Source organism: Aegilops tauschii, chromosome 1, assembly GCF_002575655.3.
Source record: "Aegilops tauschii subsp. strangulata cultivar AL8/78 chromosome 1, Aet v6.0, whole genome shotgun sequence".
NCBI lineage: Eukaryota > Viridiplantae > Streptophyta > Magnoliopsida > Poales > Poaceae > Aegilops > Aegilops tauschii.
In genome coordinates, this window is record NC_053035.3 from 447,970,415 (window position 1) to 447,994,003 (window position 23,589).

Consider the following 23,589-nt stretch of genomic DNA (forward strand, 5'->3'; position numbering starts at 1 on the left):
GGACCTTTATATCTAGTAATTAGACGGTTGAGATGGTTCGAATATGCCCGTTTTGATTCTTTTATATGGCTAGATTAGATATTTTGTTCTAATATAAAACATGGTCAATCATATAGGAGTTTGAAGAGGCAGCTCACCGGGCGCCAGCATCAAATAAAAAGCACTAGCAGAGAGCAGAACCATGCAAGCCATGCACTAGCCGGCGATCCTTGCCTAAACTGCTGTTTGGTTACGCTCTGCACATCATGGGGTTGACACCTTATGTCAACAGGAATGTAATGACTTTGCTTAAGTTTTAAAGAATTTCCCATTCGCAAAAAATAATATAGGAGTTTGGTATTTTTTTATAATGTGATTACATTTTATATGTTTGAAGAGTATCAAGATAGGATCAGACCAAACAAGGGGCGGATGATTTTATTGGAAAACAGAATAGCTCAACGATATGTTGGCATGATTCGTCAGGTCCGGAGAAAGGGGAATGGAGCATAGTCATAGGGCATCCAGTCGGACGAGATGCGACAACATGTTCGACCCACAACTGGTATATCCGGAAAATCGGCCGAACACCATCCATTGCCCTATCCAAACGGACAAAATCTGAACAAATGAATTCTTTCGTTTAGTGTCGTGTGCTGGAGTTGACCTTATGCCATTTCGTCGCACTATCAAAAAGATACTATTTGCGATTTTGTAAAATTTGCGCATGGATATTTCTCAATCCACTAACATCATCTCTACTATTTAAAAAACCGAGTTGGTGATGATGATGTGCTTACCATCTTGCAATATAAACCGTACGATATATATCCGACGAATACAAAGCAAACTATGACAATTTTGCAAAAAGATACCCGACCTCTCTCCACATTTACAGATAAGTCTTTCCCTCGTCCATCCTTATCTCCCACAACTTTATTGTTGAACAATTAAAAAGGGAAGCTTCTGAACAATCTGGCATTGGTGGCCGCTGCCGGCGTCGTCCATCCTCATGCCTCTGCTCAGTCCGACCACCAACCACCACCACGCCTCACTCCTTCCCACCTCTCCTTTTTCTCGAGATATCATTAGTTTTTGCACATGGGATTACTTCCGCATGGATCAATCATAACAGATGTTTTGTAAAAAAAGAAAAATGAGATCCATGTGCACTAGCACCCAGGCTATAGAAGGAGCCCACCCGGGTGAGATCGCGAAAATTTGCTCCCGACGGAAGTCGAACCCCAGTCTGCATGGAAGCGCCACTATGCCGCCTAGTCAAATGCATCTTGATGTGACATGCAATGTACGAGCATCTTTGCTAGTAGGGTTTGTTTATCCCTCACCCCTCGTACCTTTTTTTCCTTTTTTTTTTTTTTTTTTGCTACCAGTCCCACGCGGCGATCCCACCACGTGACCCGGCAACGGCCCCTAGCGATTGTCCAGCCGATTTTAGTGCGATCTTGGACCAACCACGGACATGACATGCGCACACGTTTGCCACCGCATCTTCTCTTCATAAAAATACAATATCCACCGCATCTCCCACATTTGATGCCAGGCAGAGGCAGGTAGGATCGAGCATCATCGCCACCATACCAATGTCAACCCCTACCGTCGTGTTGCTGCCCGTCTGGGGCGTCGGCCACCTCATGTCCATGCTCGACGCCGGCAAGCGGCTGCTCGCCCGCAGCGGCGGCGCCCTGTCGCTCACGGTGCTCGTAATGCAGGCGCCGACGGAGGGCTACAGGTCCGAGGTCGCCGGCCACATCCGGAGGGAGGAGGCCTCCGGCCTGGGCATCCGCTTCCAGCACCTCCCCGCCGTCGAGCCCCCGACGGACCACGTGGGCGCCGAGGAGTTCATCTCCCGGTTCGTGCAGCTCCACGCGGCGCATGTGAAGGCGGCCATCTCCGGCCTGACGTGCCCGGTGGCGGCGCTCGTCGTCGACTTCTTCGGCACCACGATGCTCGACGTGTCCCGCGAGCTCGCCGTGCCGGCCTACGTCTACTTCACCGCCAGCGCCGCCATGTACGCGCTCTTCCTGCGCCTGCCGGCGCTTGATCAGGAGGTGGGCGTCGAGTTCGAGGAGATGGAAGGCACGGTCGACGTGCCCGGGCTGCCGCCGGTCCCGCCGTCGTCCCTCCCGTCGCCGATGATGGACAAGAAGCACCCGAATTACGCGTGGTTCCTGTACCACGGCAGGCGCTTCATGGAAGCCAAGGGCGTCATCATCAACACGGCGGCCGAGCTGGAGGCGAGCGTTCTTGCCGCCATCGCCGACGGCCGGTGCACGCGCGGAGTCCCTGCCCCGACGGTCTACCCAGTAGGCCCCGTGCTCTCCCTGAGCCCGCCGGCGGAGCAGCCGCACGAGTGCGTGGTGTGGCTGGACGCGCAGCCTCCGGCGTCCGTGGTGCTCCTCTGCTTCGGCAGCGGAGGGTTCTCCGCGGCGCCGCAGGCGCACGAGATAGCCCGCGGGCTGGAGCGCAGCGGGCACCGCTTCCTGTGGGTCCTCCGCGGCCCGCCGGCGGCCGGCGCCCGGCAGCCCTCGGACGCGGACCTGCAGGAGCTGCTCCCGGAGGGGTTCCTGGAGCGGACCAAGGGGAAGGGCATGGTGTGGCCGACGAGGGCGCCGCAGAAGGAGATACTGGCGCACGCCGCCGTGGGGGGCTTCGTGACGCATGGCGGGTGGAACTCGACCCTGGAGGCGCTGTGGTTCGGGGTGCCCATGGTGCCGTGGCCGCGCTACGCCGAGCAGCACCTGAACGCGTTCACGCTGGTGGCCTACATGGGCGTGGCGCTGGCCATGGAGGTGGACAGGAAGAGGAGCAACTGGGTCGACGCGTCGGAGCTGGAACGGGCCGTGAAGGCGCTCATGGACGGCGGCTCCGACGAGGGGAGGAAGGTGAGGGAGAAGGCCATGGCGATGAAGAGCGCGTGCAGGAAGGCCGTCGCCGAGGGCGGGTCCTCGTACTCTGCATTGGGGAGGCTCTCCGAGGAGATGATCAATGGCGCGAACAAGTAACTGACGAACACGGAGAGCGGCTCTATGTCCGGAGATGAACCTGCAGAGTGTGAGTGTTCCCGTCCAGAGTGTGGCTGCATGTTGCGGCTGCTTCTCCATTTCGAGTTTTCTCTTTGGGACTTGCGGGTGGCTTCTCTCCGGTCACTTTTCCGTTCTTGTTGGATCATTCCCCTTTCTCCCGACCTGATCTGGGAATCATGCCAACATATCGTTGACCTGTTCTGTTCCCAATAAAATCACCTGCCCCTTGTTTGGTCTGATCCTATTTTTTTTCAAAAACCTCGCAGTCCTTCAGGTCCGATTTATGAACAAAAAGCCAGGCAAAAACCGTCACATCATGCTCAAAAACAAAGCACTGAGCGACCCGGCAACCCACACAAGAACGCACACCCTCTGCTGAGGAGAAAAGCGTCATCGAGGTTGAACCCCGACGCCATCGTCATCATGCCTCCGCAAGGGCGACTCCGAGTCCACCATCGAAGACGCCCTCACCGCAAACAAGCGCCGAGGCCTGCGTCAGCCGATGCCAAACAGTCAGCCACACGCGCCGACGACCAGGCAGCTCTGACTCTATCGACAAGCACTGCAGGAGAAAAGCGTTGGGCTTGCGCCGAGCCACCAACAGAGTCGGCCACCCGTATCGTGTCATTGTCACCGCAAGGACCCCTCCTCAGCAGCTCCGACTTCAGGAAGACAAAGCGAGGCATGACAACCCCTCGAACACACCGGAAGAGACCGACTACCTAGACCCATCAGCAAACCAGCTCCGCTCGAAGCCGCCATTGTTGCCACACATACATCCACATCACGCAGTAGTGGCAGGCCTACCTTCGCGAGTGGGTGAGCGCGCCACCCGTGTGGCTGGGCGCGACGTCAGAGCAGGAGGCGCGTACCTCCAGCAATGGAGGGCCCGCGCGCTGGCGGAGGAGCGGGAGGACGGCGAGCGGCGCATGCAGCTGGAGCACGAGAAGAAGGAGCGCACGCGGCGCTGGGCACACGAGGAGGGGGAAGAGTGCCGGGAGCGCGAGGAGGAGGAGCGCGTGCCGCGTAGCAGATACGCCAATGTAGCAAACGTCGGAGGAGGCGACACGGGCGGTGTGGTAGCAGGCCTTCCTGTGGGCGGGGTCGTTGCCAGACTTCGTCAACCTCACCGGCTCGGACGAAGATGAGTAGGGCAGCGTTTTGGGTGGCGGCTTTTTGTTTGCTTTAAATTTATGTTTAATTAAGTTTAAGTGGACTTTGGCCGGCAGTTGACCTGTCGTTTTAATGTTTAGTTATGTTGATTTTATGCTTAATTTATGCACATGTTTTGCCATTTTTCTACTTGGATCCACGCGAAAAATGTGTCGGCCATCGTTGGGCGTACCAACCGACCCCAAACGGAAAAGCCGACACATCCGTCCGTCCGGCCGGTCAAAACAGACAAAATCTGCATCAGATTGCGTTGGAGTTGGATTGTGAAGTTGCAAGCCGAGTCCAATCGCCATGTGACCTCAACTAAGCACGTCTCCAACGCTAACCCACATTTTTGCTCTCACATATGTCCGCGGACACTAATGCTGGTGGTTGTCATTCAACGCTGCCTGCATACATTTCATCACCTATTTGAACTAACCCGTCCGAATTCATGCGATCCGGAAGAAATTTATCAAAGTTTGGATAGAAAATAACAGAAATCGTCCATACATCGCATGCAAATAAGTCAAGTACAACAATGTCTCAAATTCGACGAGATTAACCGGATATCCAACAAGTTTTTCAACAACGAATCATGTTATCCCGCACATACTGCTCCTTCAGCTTCATCCAATAGTGTGCATACGTAAATGGTTGTCGCTGTGTCGTGTGGTACATCACGCAGCGCGTGCGGACTACAGAACGTGTAGACCAACATTGAGTGAATGTGATTTAAACAAGTTGAGCTAGAAGAAGCAAAACTTGGTGACCAACCACGTGACAAAACTTGGTGACGCCCGTCTGGATAACGTACCAATGATATGATAATGACCTCTCATTGCGTTCTTGAATGATGTGCATGTCGTAGTGCGCAATGTGCTTTCGTGCGTGAAACAATTCACGCACTTGCTGCCAGAAGACCCCCCTCGGATACGGTCAACCACACATCCCACAACATCTCATCCTCCATGGTCGAGTACCCCATCATCCTTCGTACCATGAAAGAACGACATGTCATCCAAAATTAAGCTAAATGTCATTTTGACCGAACACCTGCCGGGCGTGGTGTCCACCATGGAGGTCATCGGCAGGGGACCGAGTGTATCTGGGTACAAACGGCTCCAGGTTGGACAACGATGTCGTAAAAGCGAGCGGGCACGTCGGTGCTGGTTGCGGACGTCCGGCGCATCAGAGAGGTGCAACGACGGCGACAGAGGTGGAGGGTGCGGATGCAAAGCAAGAGGGAGAAGGGACAACGTGGAAGGAAATGAGACTGAGAGGGGGGATTGGGTGGGCCGGGTGTTTCAGAGTCCTACGTGTCTGCTGTCCGGACTCCTGCAACCCCCCTCCCTTTGTCTCCACTTTATGGGAGAAAGCACGCCCGGATAGCCGAGCAGACCAATACAGACCCGCATTGCATGACACAACATGTCCAGACCGCGCAATCCGAATGGTTGTGCGCGGTTTGAGGGTCGGCGTTGAAGATGCCCTAAGGGCACCAACCATAGGGCCAATCATCATAAATAATTGTTAACATCTCATTATTTTCCTATAAAGGCTACTTAGTAGAATCTATCGGCAAAAAGTAGGAGGGCGCTCTATTATTCACTCCCAAAGTTGCATATTTGAAGGTTGGGCGGTGCTGATATGGAGCTCACTCCAAACCCAATCCCTCACATAGGTGGGAGATTTCATTCGCTTTGTACTCTCTCTTCCATGCTGGGGCTGTGTTTCTCACAGAGAAACGTACCCATTAATGTCTGGTCATCATGTGCCACCTACCCAACTGAGAGAGAAAAAAATTATGAAAGGCACATTTCTTGTAACTTTGGTTTATGCACAATCTTCACAACATCCAAAAATATATACGGAGCATTACAAACGATTTTAAAGGCGGCGGGCATGTCGATCCTGCTAGAGTTGTTGTAAGGAGTAGTAGTTGATGAAAAAATTGATTGCTAGTCAGATACTTCCTCTGTAAAGAAATATAAGAGCGTTTAAATAACTAAACTTCGACAAAAAAAGCGTACAACGGATTGTCAGGATGAACTTATAGAGAATTACCACTGTCTATAAGCTCTAAAGTGAATTTATCTGTTGTCAGGATTTGCTCACAGCTCAGCTCTCTCTATCTTACAAAATGGAGTCAACAAACTGAACGTCGCATCTGAATTTGCCTTCTCCTTCGAACGCTTTACCATTGAGCCCTGTATTGGGGTCACCATTCTCCACGTCTACATCGCAGAAATAAAAGAACGAACCAAATCACACACAAGCAAGTCGTTGTAGTATAGTGGTAAGTATTCCCGCCTGTCACGCGGGTGACCCGGGTTCGATCCCCGGCAACGGCGCATTTTTTTTGGTCTCGTGGTCTGCTAGACTGCTACTCTGCTATCGAGAGCTCTCTGTCCCGCGTTCTTCGAAGAAGAGAGCAAAAACCACCGTGGTCAACTCCTCGAATGCCCCAACCATCCCCGTACGTTGTGTTTTTTTGGAACACCGCGATCCCGTACGCACTGTCCCCATCGCCGTACCCGGCTCGTAGGCCTGCACACCAGCAGCTACTGTGCCGTCAGTCAACAAGAACAGGGATCGTCTAGCCCACCAGCCAGCCGGACGGCCTGCGCCTCCTCCCGTTTCACACCGCCGGGCCGACGGCCCACCATGGCCCGCTGCTCCCCCGGGACCTCACGCACGCGTTCCTCCCCGCCCTCCCCCCCAATTTCACACCGGCTGGGCAGCGACGGCAGAGCAGAGATGGGGAGGGGAGCACGGCACGGCAGGGCAAGCGCGTCCGTCCGTGCGTCCCGCGCCATAACTCCGCTCCCCTCCTCCCTCATCCCCGGCAATTAATGCCGCCAACCACCACGACATCCGCCCCGCAAAACCTAGGCAGCGCACAAATACCCCCACCCCGCCCCACCCCACCCCCTCCCCCCGCCCGTCCCCACCGCGCCATGCCATTCCGCCCCACCGTCACTCCCCCGCCGCCGACCACCACCGCCGTCACCGTCTCGCCGCCATGTCCCTCGCCGACGCGCTCGCCTCCATCGGCCTCGGCTACGCCATCGCCATCGCGCTCGGCTTCCTCGTGCTCCTCGCCGCGATCCTCCTCGCCTACCACTTCTGCTGCCGCCGCCGCGCCGCGGCCCACCACCACCACCACCACCAGGGCGCGCAGCAGCAGCAGCAGCACCACTCCGGCCGCCACGGGGCCGCGTCCTCCTCCGCGTCCAGCTCGGGCCACATCTCCATCACCGTGCCGCGCTTCGTGTTCGTCGCCGAGGACGACTCCCCGGGCTCCTCCTCGCGGGGCGCCACCGGGTCCACCCCCGTCGGCCTCGACGCCGCCGTGATCGCCTCCTACCCCAAGGCGCCCTTCGCCCGGGCCGCCGCCGCCGGCGAGCTCGCCTGCTCGATCTGCCTCTGCGAGTACCGCGACGGGGAGATGCAGCGCATCATGCCCGAGTGCCGCCACCGCTTCCACCTCATGTGCCTCGACGCCTGGCTGCGCCGCAGCGCCTCCTGCCCCGTCTGCCGCAACTCGCCCATCCCCACCCCCGTCACCACCCCGCTCAACACCCCGCTCTCCGAGATCGTCCCGCTCTCCCAGTACGCCGCCGACCGCCGCCGCCACAGGTGACCTGACCTGACAGATTTACTCCATTTCTTAGCACCATCTGCTGCTGCTGGTGCTGCTTGTCAGGAATGGGATCCGACTTAGATTATTTAGATCGTCAGGAGAGGTTTCGCTAATCTGCGGGGTTACTTAGGAGTATCTTCAAATTGTTCAGCTAGAACAGCGAAAGTTTTGCAGTAGATCGATGGACCGAGGCTGGTAGACAAGCTGTGTAAATACATTGTTCCTCCGTTCTAATATAGCTTATATCGACTGATGTTACCTGTTGTCATACAGTACTTGTATGGATGGTTAGTTACCAAACCGCTATTCCGGTTATATGATTGGTCAATTTCATGGTACATTACTTCTGTGTTGGTTATCTTAAATATAGCTCCTGTTGTCGTTATTCGAGGTATGATTGTGCCTAAGCGACAGGCTGATTCCGGGATGATTGATATAGGTCAGAGCATTGATTTCTTCAGTCTCATGAATCAATGTAACGGCCGACATCCTAGATCAAATTGATAGCAATTATTCTCTGAATATGCGTAGTTTGCTTTAAGCCACTGTGTTTTTGTTATATGATTGGTTAATTTTATCGTACGTTACTTCTATGTATGTTGGTTACCTTAAATAGAGCTCTTCTTGTCGTTATTCGAGGTATTATTGTGTCTAAGTGTGCTTATTCATGGATGATTGATATAATTTAGATCATTGATTTCTTCACTCTCATGAATCAATGTTACTGCCGACATCCTAGATCAAGTGGATAACAATTCTTCTCTGAATATATGTCGTCTACTTTGAGCCACTGTATTCCAGTAATATGATTGATTAATTTCATCGTACGTTGCTTCTATGTTGGTTACCTTAAATAGAGTTCTTGTTGTCGTTATTCGAGGTATTACTTGTGACCCAATTGACGTGTCCCACGTCAGCTTGCATCATCACATGGAGGCACGTGCGCGCGGCCGTGTCACCGATTGTTGGTGCGAAGCCCTGTCGTGATGTAAGCCATATACACGTGCGTTTGTCCGTTATTATTCGGGTTGATATATAATCAAAGCATCCATTTCTCCAGTCTTTGATCAATTAATGTTAGTACTGACATCCTAAATCAAATGGATACCAATTATTAGCTGAATATGCATAGTTTACTTGTGTGGCACTGTATTCTGTTTATACTTTTGATTGATTTCGTTGCACATTATGTCTAGTTGATTGCCATAAATAGAGCTCTTGTTGTCATCATTCGAGGTATTATTGGGTCTAAGAAATAGCTGATTCCTGGATGATTGATATAATTCAGGGCATCATTTTCTTTAGCCTCAATGAATTAATGTTAGTGCTGACATCCTAAATCATATGGATACCAGTTACTTGCTTAATATGCATTCTCTACTTAGATCTTTAAAGGTAGAACTCTTGCCCTGTTTTTTAATCTTAGCTCTTTAAACTGTGATCTTCTCAACATGATGTGTTACTTAACTTTCTGAAGGGATGTAACTTGAGATAATTTTGACTTACAGCTGAATTGGTTACTGCTTAAGTTTTCCATCCAGTGTATATCCCTTTGATTGTGAGCAACTTTGTAATTTTTTTATTTCCAATTTTGTAATATAAATTCATGATGCTGTCATTAGCTTGAATTCTGAAATGTTGCCCTGATTGGTTCAATGGTCTTAATTTTCTCTGTTTTTTTTCTGGACTAGCTGTGCTCATGTTTTGTGTTAGTGAACTTGCCTTCTCTGGTGACTAAAATATTGCTCTGCGCCGGTGTTATCCTACAACTAAACTGGGTTCCAACTGTTAATAACTGATATCATCAGCTGAAAGAATCTGTACTGTACCTGTCTTTCAGTATCCCACGGGAGAAGTTAAATATAGAAGGCAAGTCATTTTCATGTTATTCAGATAGATGGTCGTGATCTACCACAGTTTGGTTGCTAGTTGCAGATTTGAACAAATACCTGACAAACATTGAAACAAAATGTTGTAGTTCTAGTACACAGAACAGCTGATGTCAGAGTCATTTGTTTCCCCGCATTTCTTGACCACCACTATGCACCTCTCGTAGTGACACTCTGAATTGCTTCTTCCTTCTTTTGATTCCTCCCCACTTGTTATTTTATTTGTGTTTGGGGTTAGACAACTAGTAGATTTTGATATAATTTCTAGCTCATTCTGTGCCCACGTGTGTTTGAACGCCAACAGCACATTCAGAATATGTTATGAACTGTGTTGTGTTTCTTTGAATATTAGTGTTATGGCCGACATCCTAGATCAGATGGATAATAATTATTCTCTGAATATGCTTAGTTTGCTTTGAGCCACTGTATTCTGGTTATATGATTCGTTAATTTCATTGTACATTACTTCTATGTTGGTTACCTTAAATATTGGTCTTGTTGTCGTCATTCGAGGTATTATTGTGTCTAAGCGATGGCTTATTCCTGGATGATTGATATAATTTAGAGCATCGATTTCTTCACTCTCATGAATCAATGTTACAGCCGACATCCTAGATCAAATGGATAGCAATTACTCTCTGATTATGTGTAGTTTTACTTTGAGCCATTGTATTCTGGTTATATGATTGGTTAATCTCATCGCACGTTACCTTTAAGTTGGTTACCTTAAATAGAGCTCTTGTTGTCGTTGTTTGAGGTATTGTGACCAATTGATGCGTCCCACACTCCCACGCCGGCTTGCGTCATCGCGTCGCAGGCACGTGTGCTTGGCCATGGCACCCATTCTTGGCTCGGAGCGCTGTCGCGATATAAGCCATATACGCGTGTGTTTGGCCGTTATTATTTGGGTTGATACAATCAAAGCATTGATTTCTTCAGTCTTGATGAATTAATGTTAGTGCTGACATCCTAAATCAAATGGATACCAATTATTAGCTGAATATGCATAGTTCTTTTTACTGAATATTCATAGTTTACTTGTGAGGCACTGTATTCTGGGTATATGGTTGATTAATTTCATTGAACACTACATTTAGTTGATTACCTTAAATAGAACTATTGTTGTTATTATTCGAGGTATTACTTGGTCTAAAGACAGCTGATTCCTTGATGATTGATATAACCCAGAGCATTGATTTCTTCAGTCTTGATGAATTAGTGTTAGTGCTGACATTCTAAAACAAATGGGTAACAATTATTCTTTGAATATGCATAGTTATTTTGTGTGTGATTCATATGCATAGTTTACTTGTGAGGCACTGTATTCTGGTTATATGGTTGATTAATTTCATTGAACATTATATCTACTAGTTGATTACCTTAAATAGAACTCTAGTTGTACCTTAAATAGAACTTTAGTTGTCATTATTCGAGGTATTACTTGGTCTGAGAGACAGCTGATTCCTTGATGATTGATATAACTCAGAGCAATGATTTCTTCATTCTCAATGAATCAGTGTTAGCGCTGACATCCTAAATCAAATGTGTACTGATTATCGGTTAATATGCATTGTTTACTTAGATCTGTGAAGGGAGAAGTACAGCCCTGTTTTTTTAAGCTTACCTCTTTAAACTGTGATTTTTTCAACATGATGTGTTACTGCAACTTTTTAATGGGATGTATCTAGTCACCACATTTGTGATAATTTTGAAGTACAGCTGTCTAGATTACTACTTCAGTTTTCCATCCATGGCATATCCCTTTGACTTTGAGCAACTTTGTGCTTTTTTAATTTCTTAATATAACTTCATGATGTTATTAAATAGCTCGAATTCTGAAATGTTACCCTGATTGGTCCAATTGGTCTTAGTTTTCTCTGTTTTTTAGTTTTATGGACCAGCTGTGCTCATGTTTTGGGTTAGTGAACTCGCCTTTTCTGGTTACTAAAATATTGCTTTGCGCCGCTGTTTCCCTTGAACTAAACCTAGTTCCACCTGTGAATAACTGATATCATGACCTGAAAGAACCCATGCTGTATCTGTCTTCCGTATGCCATGGGAAGTAAAATATACTAGAAGGTAAGGCATTTTCATGTGTTATTTAGGCAGAAGTTTGTGAGATCTGCCACAGTTTGGTTGCTTGTTGCAGATTTGAACAAATACCTGATGAACATTGAACCAAAATATTGCAGTTCTCGTACATGGAACAGCTGTTGTCAGAGTCATTTGTTTCCCTGTATTTCTTGACCACCACCACGTACCTCTCCTAGTGATGCTCCACTGTTTCTTAATTTTTCCCCTTACTTTCGGACATGGATATTGTAAGATCTTTTGATTCTTCCCCACTTGTAATTTTATTTGTGTTTGGGGTTAGACAACTACTCCCTCCGTTCCTAAATATAAGTCCTTTTAAAGATTTCACTATGGACTACATACGGATGTATATAGACATATTTTAGAGTGTAGATTCACTCATTTTGCTCCGTATGTAGTCCAGTATTGCAATTTCTAAAAAGACTTATATTTAGGAATAGAGGGAGTAGTTGATTTTGATATCATTTCTAGATGATTCTGTACTCCCGTGTGTTTGAATGCCAATAGCACGTTCAGAATATGTTATGAACTGTGACGTGTTTCTTTCGATATTAGTAGTTAGTTGGTCAATGTTTGAAGTTTGACCCAATAAAATTTCGGTGCAGGAAATGATCTTTCTTTTACTTAATACTCACTGATTGCTTTGTGTGCTTCTTAGCATTACTGTACTTGTATTTGTACCAGTCAAGCTACATCTGGCTGTGATAGCTTTGTTTGACAGTAGACGGAATTGACCTATGGTTTATGTGTCGATTTTTCTTCAAAATATGGTACCAAAGTAGTGCCGTCGTTGGGCGAGAAATCAGAACGAAGCAAATTGATAGCCCGACTCCTGTTTTTTGCTGGTACTTTTGTTGCTTCAAGCTTTGTATTCTGTTTTCCCATAGGATGTTCATATCAACATTATATTTATGAACCGTCTGCGGAGATTTTGTAGTACTACCTCCATCTGGAAATAAGTGATGCTGTTTTGCTTCATGTGATCCGTTCAACCTTCCCTCATGCCCATTATTATCATCCGGATGCTTCTGATGTGTCGTTGGCCCACTGACATGTGGACCTGGGCCCATGGCAGGGCACCGTACGCCAGAGGATTCCTTGGCTTATCATCATTGTGATGATCATTTCGGCCAGGGATATTTCTGTTCTGTTTTTCATTTTTGTTTTTCACCTTTCTGCTAGTGGTCGACGCATTCTTGGCCTAGTTGCTGTGATCATTAGGAAACCTGAGGGAGGTGAGGGAGATGCCGTTCATGGTGACTTGGTCCTTGACCTTGAACACGGTGAGTGCGAGCACGAGGATGAGGAGGCCGGCGACGACTGCACGGAGCGCCACCCGTCGCCGTCTGCGCCGCCTTGTCGGCGTCGCTGGCGACTGGGTGAGGGATGGCCAGGGGCCTCGCTGGCTCGTTCTTGTCCACCGGGTCCGCCGCCGCGGCTACTCTGCTAGACGGAGCGGTGGTCGCCATCGAGGGAGGGTCAGCTCCACGGGGCGCTAACCGTGTCTGCGTGCTTCATACTACCCGTACTTTGTTCGGTAGAGATCGATACTATGAAAACAACATGAATTTTTTTCCCGAAAGTTAGCAGGAGAACTGCTAAGATTCCATTTCAAAAGGGTTGCCGAATGGCAAAGTACAAAAAGTCGGCCGCAAGGACCGTAAAGAAAAACAACAACAAACGAATGAGGGAAGAAAACTACAAGAACCAACACAGAAACACCCGGGGCTCTGCTTTGCAAGGAGACCCCAAAGAGGGTTGTCAAAGAAAAAGTAGATCCCAAAGAGCAATCCTAGCTGACTCAGCCTGGGTCGAATTGGATTGGACAACCAGCCAGCTTCCAAACGAGGCCTCGTCCCTGATCAAGACCAGAACATTACTGACCGATGGCTGCTCCTTATAAAAAGATCCGGCGATTGCGTTCGCGCCAAATCTGCCGACAGACAAGCATGGCCAAGGCCTTTGCTGCAGCCATTTCTTTCTTTGAGAGGTCATCCGAGAGGCCAGCCAACCAAACTGCGGTGGTAATACCAGCACGCCAAGTCGCCGGTTGCAAGGTCTGGAGTCGAGCAAGAGAAGCCACAGACGCCCAAAGACGGAGCGACCAGGGGCATTCCCGAACCAGGTGGCCCAGCGTCTCCAGATTCCGCAAGCATATATAGAAGGCAAAAATAGTTGTTTTCCCGTCGCTCTTGGTGAGTTGCTCCTACGGTGTTGGTCTTGTATGTGGAAGTAGGGCTATCGGGTCAAGCTCTCCGACCCACTCCTCCTAGCGGAGTTTCGCTTAGTTTGATTTCTGACAGGTTTGACTTCGATTGCAACTCACACGAGGAAAAAACATCTCTTCATGATGGTAATATGCTTGTCTTTGGTCTGAGAAAGAATAACCGGCTCCTGTTTCAAACTCTGAATCCGGGCAAAGGTTTCTAGATGCTCTTTTTTTTTCTCATGCATCACCCAGATGCAGAGGCCGGAGGTCTTCCTCCTTTTCAAAAAGAAAAGAAAAGATGCTCATTTTTCTTTCGTTCAAGAGATGTACTCCCTCCGTGCCAAAATGTAAGATTATTTTTGACACTATAACTAATGTGAAAAATGATCTTACATTTTTAAACGAAGGGAGTAGTATATATCAATAATGATGACGGACAATCGTATTCTCGAAGGAAAAGAGAGACAGTGACCCTTGCCAAACCTTCAAGCATAGAACACGTTCCTAGTTCATCATGCTCATAAATTAATTATCTCCATTTATTAAATTTGAACATATAAATATTGTCTTCAAAAAACTATGATATTTTAAATTTTATTATGGATGTTTGTATTTCATGCGCAAGGCATTTCAACTGATCTAACTTATGAAAGCCCAATGAATATTGAGATCATTAGCAGAAAGAAACTTGTGATCATGTTATATTTATCGAAGTCATGGAAGCTACATGCACGTAATACAATTTTATACAACACATATTTATGAACCATATTTTCCTCATTGACTACGCAGAGTCTATTAAAGATGTTAAGACATTCTTACAAAGTGGCATTTAGAATAAGTCTACTCTTATGTTTTATTGGCCATAGTTCTACTTGGTACAAGGATTGAAGGGTTGGAGACTTGGAGTGTCCGCACTCGCGCGCATGCATCAGCATGGTACCCCCCTGGTACAGCCGTCACTGTCCAACGAGAGCGAGTGGGGTCTGAGGTAAGAACACTAGGGTGATGCCCAATTCCAACCTTAGCATTACTGTAATGACTAAGAAGCAAATCTATGGGGGGATGCTCCAGTGGTGGACAAGGAAGTGGTTGATTTAGTTGTGGACAATGAACTACATGAAGCCGAAGAGAATGCATAACAGAAGGCACAACATGTTCGATGTGCGTTATGCATAGTATGGATCCGCTTCCTCGTCCAAGAAACTTCACTCAGCCTATGTCATCTAAGGTGTCCACTTTAAAAGGTGACACATGTGGCCAACATTTTACCGACACCTCCAATGCCCATGTCTATACTTTGCTCGACTCTATCCCTCAGTTGCTCAACTCACCTTTGCTGCATTAATCTTCTTATCTTCCCCTTCAAGATCTTGCGCCGACTAGGAGCATTATATATAGTCACCAACATTGCAGCCATTAATGCAATTCAATATAAGATGAGGAGGTTGTTGCACCGGCCGAGCTGAATGTGATCAAATGAGTTGGTGAATCACATCAACATGTGCATTCAACCACTTAAGTAAAGTGTAGCGCAACTATGTCACCATCTCTTTCTCCTCTTTGGCAGGAGTAATGCTACATCTACGGGCATTTCAGTTACGAAGAAGATTTACGAGCTAATGTGAGTCATTTGGTTGAGTTAGTGGGGGACCCACATCAAAATGCAGGAGAAGGTTAGTTGGATCAGTGAGGGAATTAGTTTGTAAGCTCAATCTGTAACCAAGCCATGCATCGACAAGTTTAGGATTTTTGTCTTTGGCAATGATAACTATACGAATCAATACATAGCAACTAATAATTAGAAATATGGTGTATATGCACATATGATGCAATGATTCAGATAATTTTGCTACAAGCCCATTGAGTTCAAAGCACGAAGTTACATACGTGCCACATTGTTTTGCTCTCATTTACATACAGATTGAAGATAACCCACTAGTACACAGCGAGGCTATTCACACGGTCCAGACCCTAATTGCATACAATTTCTGAAACCGTGCGCTCGAGTGGGTTGGTTATAGGGGGGGGGGTCCATCACTGACCACGGGGAAAATGTCTACAATGCTAAAACCACCCCACATTATTGCGGAAACAAGAATCATCTGCGATTACAAAGGCAGCCACCGATAATTCGTTTAGTTCAATTGTGTACGATGAAGTAACTATGACTAGCAGTTTCTTCTGTATATCGTTTACGAGGATAGTAGTCATCGCACACATTACATGTCAGATGAAACATTGCATTAAACTGTCTATAGCACACACACACTATTTTAAGAAATCATTTGTATTGTTGTTTATTATTGCATACGTTATTTGCAAGATAAAACATGTGCTTTATCAGGAAACACTTAGTATACTCCTTTGAAAAGCACTAATCAGGAAGGAAATTATTTAGTGTGTTGTATAAACATTCAATTTGCATAGTAAGATATGAGGTAAGCTATAGTTCATACCATCCTATAATTGGAAGCTGTCTTCTTTACTAAACAAACAAAAAAATGTTGTTTTTCAGGAATCTTCTCCTTGACAGAATTACCTTGGAGAATTTGTTGACTTGAAGACTATTCAATTCTATGATATTGCCTCAACACAAAAACGCGAAAGACATGGAAACCCTTGGACCGGGAACATATCTAGTGCACCAAGAAATTGGTGCTACCGGTGCACCAGACCCCGTTGCACATTCGAAAATATTCAAAAAAAAATTGAAAATAATTTAGTGTATCGACACAACATCAATGTATGTTGTCACAAAATTCAAATCAGAATTCAAAACAATGCTCAAGATACAAAATTGACAAATTTGACCTTAATGTGCTAATGGGTCAAAACTGAAGCCCAACTTGTGTTACGTACTATTCAGTGTCAAATTTGTTATTTTTGTATCTCGAGCAATGTTTCAAATATTGAATTAAAATTTTGTGACAACATACATTGATATTGTGTCAATGCACTAGATTTTTTTCGGATTTTTTCAAACATTTTTTAATGTGCAACGGGCGACCGGTGCACCGGTAGCACAAATTGCCCTGGTGCACCAGATACATACCCCCCTTGGACCTACATAATTGAAGTTAATGTTAGTAACTATAAAGTTTATGCAATTGCATAATGAAGCAAGAATTGGGACATATAAAGAATGAAGCTAACCGCGCTAAAAATTACAGGTTATTCGATTATCAACCTATAATTACATAACGTAGATAGAATAAGGTGAAAGACGAATTGCGACATTACAGAAAATAGTTGCATGAATAAATTATCTCTCTACTAACCAAACATATATTTAGAAATGGAAATGATTGTTCTGCTAGAACAACTAACATGTGGGGTTACTTAGCAGTGTCTTCATATTGTTCAACTAGAACAATGAAAGTTTAGCAGTAGATCGATGGACCAAGGCTGACAGACAAGCCGTGTAAATATATTGTTCCTCCGTTCTAATATAGCTTTTATCAACTTATGTTACCTGTTACCATACAATACTTGTATGTGGATGGTTTGTCACCAAACCTCTATTCCAGTTATATGATTGGTCAATTTCATGGTACATTGCTTCTGTCTTGGTTATCTTAAATATAGCTCTTGTTGTCATTATTAGAGGTATGATTGTGTCTAAGCGACGGGCTGATTCCTGGATGATTGATATATTTCAGAGCATTGATTTCTCTAGTCGCATTTATCAATGTTACGGCGTATATCCTAGATCAAATTGATAGCAATTATTGTCTGAATATGCGTAGTTTACTTGAAGCCACTATTTTTTTGTTATATGATTGGTTAATTTCGTCGTACGCTACTTCTATATATGTTGGTTACCTTAAATAGAGCTCTTCTTGTTGTTATTCGAGGTATTATTGTGTCTAAGTGATGGCCTATTCATGGATGATTGATATCATTTAGATCACTGATTTCTTCACTCTCACGAATCAATGTTACTGCCGACATCCTAGATCAAGTAGATAACAGTTATTCTCAGAACATGTATCGTTTACTTTGAGCCACTGTATTCTGGTTTATATGATTGATTAATTTCATCGTACATTTCTTCTATGTTTTGTTTGTTTGAGGAAAACGTTTCTTCTATGTTGGTTACCTTAAAGAGATCTCTTTGTTGTCGTTATTCGAGGTACTATTATGTCTAAGCGACAACTTATTCCTGGATCATTGCTATAATTTAGAGGATTGATTTCTTCACTCTCGTGAATTGGTGTCACATCCGACATCCTAGATCAAATGGATAACAATTATTCTCTGAATATGCGTAGTTTGCTTTGAGCCATTTTATTTCGGTAATATGATTAATTAATTTCATCGTACGTTACTTCTATGTTGGTTACCGTAAATAGAGCTCCTGTTGTCATTATTTGAGGCATTACTTGTGACCCAATTGGCGCGTCCCATGTCAGCTTGCATCATCGCATCACATACACGTGCAAGCGGTCGGGGCACCGATCATTGGTGCAAAGCCCCGTCGTGATGTAAGCTATATGCGCGTGCGTTTGGCCGTTATTATTTGGTTTGATATAATCAAAGTATCAATTTCTTAAGTCTTTGATCAATTAATGCTAGTACCGACATCCTGAATCAATGGACAACAAATTTTAGCGCAATGCGCATAGTTTACTTGTGAGGCGCCGTATTCTGGTTATAATTGATTTCATTGCACATTATGTCTAGTAGATTACCATAAATAGAGCTCTTGTTGTTGTTATTCGAGGTATTACTGGATCTAAGAGACAGTTGATTCCTTGATGGTTGATATAATGCAGAGCATCAATTTCTTGGGTCTCAATGGATGAATGTTAGTGCTGAGATCATAAATCAAATGGATACCATTTTTTTTGTTAATGTGCATTGTTTACTTAGATCTTTAAGGAGAACTCTTGCCCTGTTTTTTTAAGCTTAGCTCTTTAAACTGTGATATTCAACATGATGTGTTACCTAAACTTTTTGAAGGGATGTAACTTGAGATAATTTTGATGTACAACTGAATAAGTTACTGCTTAAGTTTTCCGTCCATCATATATTTTGATTGTGAGTAACTTTATTATTATTTTTCTCAATTCCCTAATATAAATTAATAATGCTGTTATTAGCTTGATGAATTCTGAATTGTTACCCTAATTGGTTCAATTGTCTTGAACTCTTAATCTTCTCTGGTCTTTACTTTTATGGACCAACTGTGCTCATGTTTTGTGTTTGTGAACTTGCCTTATCTGGTTACTAAAATATTGCTTTGAGCAGCTATTTTCCTTGAACTAAACCGAGTTCCAACTATGAATAACTGATATCGTCAGCACAAAGAATCTGTATTGAACTTGTCTTTCAGTATCTTACAGGAGAAGTTAAATATAGAAGTCATTTTCATGTTATTCAGATAGATGGTCGTGATCCGCCACAGTTTGGTTGCTAGTTGCGGATTTGAACAAATACCTGATAAACATTGAAACAAAATATTGTAGTTCTAGTACACAGAACAAATGATGTCATTGTCATTTGTTTCCCTGCATTTCTTGACCACCACTATGCAACTCTTCTAGTGATCTTCTGATTCTTCTCCCACTTGTTATTTTTATTTGTGTTTGTGGTTAGCCAAGTAGTGGATTTTGATACCATTGGCAGTTGATTTTGTGTCCACGTGTGTTTGAACACTAACAACACATGCAGAATATGTTATGAAATGTGGCATGTTGTTTGAACCAGTAAATTTCGGTGTGGAAAATGAACATTATTTTACTTATATATACTCACTGATTGCTTTCTGTGCTTCTTAACATTACCGTACTTGCCAAGTGACGTCTAACTGTTAGCGTGTTTGTGTTGGGGAACGCAGTAATTTCAAAAAAATTCCTACGCACACGCAAGATCTATCTAGGTGATGCATAGCAACGAGAGGGGATAGAGTGTTGTCTACGTACCCTCGTAGACCGTAAGCGGAAGCGTTATGACAACGCGGTTGATGTAGTCGTACGTCTTCACGATTCGGCCGATCCTAGCACCGAATGTACGGCACCTCCGCGATCTGCACACGTTCAGCTCGGTGACGTCCCACGAACTCTAGATTCAGCTGAGTGTCGAGGGAGAGCTTCGTCAGCACGATGGCATGATGACGGTGATGATGAAGTTACCGACGCAGGGCTTCGCCTAAGCACTACAATGATATGACCGAGGGGGCACCGCACACGGCTAAACAATCAACTTGTGTGTCTATGGGGTGCCCCATCCCCCGTATATAAAGGAGGGGAGGAGGAGGCCGGCCGGGCCTAGAGTGCGCGCCAAGGGGGGAGGAATCCTCCTCCTAGTAGGAGTAGGATTCCTCCTTTCCTAGTCCTACTTGGAGGGGGAAGGAAGGAGAGGGGGAGGGAGAGGGAAAGAGGGGCCGCGCACCCCTCCCCTAGTCCAATTCGGACTCCCTTGGGGGGGGGGGCGCCACCTTCTGGCTGCTGCCCTCTCTCTCTCCCTTAAAGCCCACTAAGGGCCAAATAACTTCACGGGGGGGGGGGGGGTTCCGGTAACCCTCCGACACTCCGGTTTTATCCGAAACCTCCCGGAACATTTCCGGTGTTCAAACATAGCCGTCCAATATATCATTCTTTATGTCTCGACCATTTCGAGACTCCTCGTGATGTCCGTGATCACATCCGGGACCCCGAACTACCTTCGGTACATCAAAACACATAAACTCATAATACCGACCGTCACCGAACGTTAAGCGTGCGGACCCTACGGGTTCGAGAACTATGTAGAGATGACCGAGACTCGTCTCCGGTCAATAACCAATAGCGGAACCTGGATGCTCATATTGGTTCCTATATATTCTACGAAGATCTTTATCAGTCAAACCGCATAACAACATACGTTGTTCCCTTTGTCATCGGTATGTTACTTGCCCGAGATTCGATCGTCGGTATCTCAATACCTAGTTCAATATCGTTACCAGCAAGTCTCTTTACTCGTTTTGTAATGCAACATCCCGTAACTAACTCATTAGTCACATTGCTTGCAAGGCTTATAGTGATGTGCATTACCGAGAGGGCCCAAAGATACCTCTCCAATACACGGAGTGACAAATCCTTATCTCGATCTATACCAACTCAACAAACACCATCGGAGACACCCCTAGAGCATGTTTATAGTCACCCAGTTACGTTGTGACATTTGATAGCACACTAAGTGTTCCTCCGGTATTCGGGAGTTGCATAATCTCATAGTCATAGGAACATGTATAAGTTATGGAGAAAGCAATAGAGTAAACTAAGCGATCAAAGTGCTAAGCTAACGGATGGGTTAAGTCAATCAAATCATTCTCTAATGATGTGATCCCGTTCATCAAATGACAACTCTTGTCCATGGCTAGGAAACTTAACCATCTTTGATTAATCAAGTAGAGGCATACTAGTGACACTCTGTTTGTCTATGTATTCACACATGTACTAAGTTTCCGGTTAATCCAATTCTAGCATGAATAATAAACATTTATCCTGATACAAGGAAATATAAATAACAACTTTATTATTGCCTCTGAGGCATATTTCCTTCAGTCTCCCACTTGCACTAGAGTCAATAATCTAGATTACATAGTAATGATTCTAACACCCATGAAGTCTTGGTGCTGATCATGTTTTGCTCGTGAGAGAGGCTTAGTCAACGGGTCTGCAACATTCAGATCCGTATGTATCTTGCAAACTCTATGTCTCCCTCCTTGACTTGATCGCGGATGGAATTGAAGCGTCTTTTGATGTGCTTGGTTCTCTTGTGAAATCTGGATCCCTTTGCCAAGGCAATTGCACCAGTATTTTCACAAAAGATTTTCATTGGACCCGATGCACTAGTTATGACACCTAGATCGGATATGAACTCTTTCATTCAGACTCCTTCATTTCCTACTTCCGAAGTATCTATGTACTCCGCTTCACATGTAGATCCCGCCATGACGCTCTGCTTGGAACTGCACCTACTGACAGCTCCACCATTCAATAAAAATAAGTATCCGGTTTGTGACTTAGTGGTTGTTTGGATACTAAGAATTAGATGCCAGATTTTGGGAAACGAGTTTTAGGAAAACCAGTTTTAGTTAGTTTTTCTGTTAAGATAAGTATATATAGTTCCTTGTTTGGATCAAGACAAATTATAACGTGGTTATGTAGTTCTTCGTTCGGGAAGCAACGAGTTGTATTATGTACAGATTTCGTTGAGCATCATATTTGAGCTTCTCAACGTGCTCTTGTTGGTTACCCGGAAGGCAGGAAGTACTAGTCTACGTATGTATTCGTCCTGCTTGTATTCACCGTGCCAATGACAAGCACCGATGCGGTGCCGCGCAAGCGCTGCGCCGATGGTTTCAGCTATCCAAGCGCCGTGCCAATGTTCTCGACCGGGAGAACCAGCTTGAACAGAAGAGGGGAGTAAAATGGCTCTCCAGCACGTGGTGTCACAGCAGTGGCCATGGACGCTGACAAGGTTCCGCTTCTCGCATCGGGACTCGGGAGCAACATTGCTGCCGTCGATGGTGTCATAGCTGTCTCCATGGGCGATAAGGAGGCCGCGGTGCTCCTGTCGAAAACAACACGCGCCCCCTTCGGTGGTGTCGCAGCCATCGCCAATGGACGCGCTGAGGAGGTCGCGCTGCTCCCATCAAGCACAACACACCACGGTCGATGGTGTAGCAGTTGTCGCCATGGCTGCTGAGGAGGTTGTGCTGCTCGCGCCGAGAACACGTCGTTGTCAATGGTGTCATAGTCGTTGCCATGGCCGCTAAGCAGGTCGTGAAAGGGAACGCGACAGAAAACAAAAATTTTCTGACCTACGCACCAGCCCAGGACCACTATGGAGACTGCATACATGGTTTGATCTTTTTCGTTACCGACTCGTAGCGCAGCGGGAAGTAGAGTCGATGACGATCGGCGGTGCAGATCCCCGCAGCTAGGATTTACAACCTCCCAACCGCGAGGATGTATACCCTCATCTGCTCCTCAGACAGCCCTCCAGGAGGCGGTCGAACAGCCCCCCCGGACGGTGTCGCGGACAGCCCTTCGGGAGGACCTTCGAAACTCGAACGGTCACTCGGACAGCCCTTCGGGAGGACCTTCGAAACTCGGACGGTCACACGGACAGCCCTTCGGGAGGCACTCACGAACTAAGACCGAAACTACGATCTCTCTACAGAGTTGCACACATACGGTGTCATCTATCCGGCAGGGCTTCGCCGTCCAGAACTAGTTCCTGCCGGAACCCAGACAGCCTTACGGCTCTACGAAACTCTTTTCGTGGGAGGGAGAGAAGAAGCCAGATAATGCATGGCATGTGTATGAGAGCAAGGGCTGAGTGTGGAGGGCTGCCCATCCACCTCTATTTATAGGAAATCCCAAGGGGGTAGGGTAGTTTCACAAAAAACCCAAAATGCACATGAATGAAGTCCTTCCACAAGGACCTAGGAGTGAAACCAAGGAACAAGAGGGTCCCCAAGGGGGGATACCCCATGTGGCCGGCCACACCCCCATGAGGGGCCCAAAAAATGGCTCCTATCCATCCATGTCATCCCCAAGATCTTTTGGAGCAAAGCCCCAA

General features: G+C 46.1%; 2 protein-coding genes and 1 non-coding gene across 3 annotated transcripts; all 3 read left to right on the forward strand.

The window, feature by feature from the left end:
* The first annotated feature begins 1,433 nt into the window (after positions 1 to 1,433).
* LOC109751079 (malvidin galactosylase UGT88C3) lies at positions 1,434 to 3,260 on the forward strand. Its single transcript, XM_020309988.4, has one exon. The coding sequence runs from the start codon at positions 1,581 to 1,583 to the stop codon at positions 3,000 to 3,002; it is 1,422 nt and encodes a 473-aa protein (XP_020165577.1). The 5' UTR covers positions 1,434 to 1,580; the 3' UTR covers positions 3,003 to 3,260.
* A 3,197-nt stretch (positions 3,261 to 6,457) lies between these two features.
* TRNAD-GUC (transfer RNA aspartic acid (anticodon GUC)) lies at positions 6,458 to 6,529 on the forward strand. Its single transcript has one exon. It is a non-coding gene; the product is annotated as a tRNA-Asp (tRNA).
* A 385-nt stretch (positions 6,530 to 6,914) lies between these two features.
* LOC109751074 (RING-H2 finger protein ATL67-like) lies at positions 6,915 to 8,159 on the forward strand. Its single transcript, XM_020309980.4, has one exon. It carries the CDS (start codon positions 7,201 to 7,203, stop codon positions 7,819 to 7,821), a length of 621 nt encoding a protein of 206 aa, XP_020165569.1. The 5' UTR covers positions 6,915 to 7,200; the 3' UTR covers positions 7,822 to 8,159.
* Positions 8,160 to 23,589: the final 15,430 nt, after the last annotated feature.

Excerpts from the sequence above, each read along its gene's own strand:
- LOC109751079 (XM_020309988.4), top strand. The coding sequence starts at position 1,581 with ATGTCAACCCCTACCGTCGTGTTGCTGCCCGTCTGGGGCGTCGGCCAC.
- LOC109751074 (XM_020309980.4), top strand. The coding sequence starts at position 7,201 with ATGTCCCTCGCCGACGCGCTCGCCTCCATCGGCCTCGGCTACGCCATC.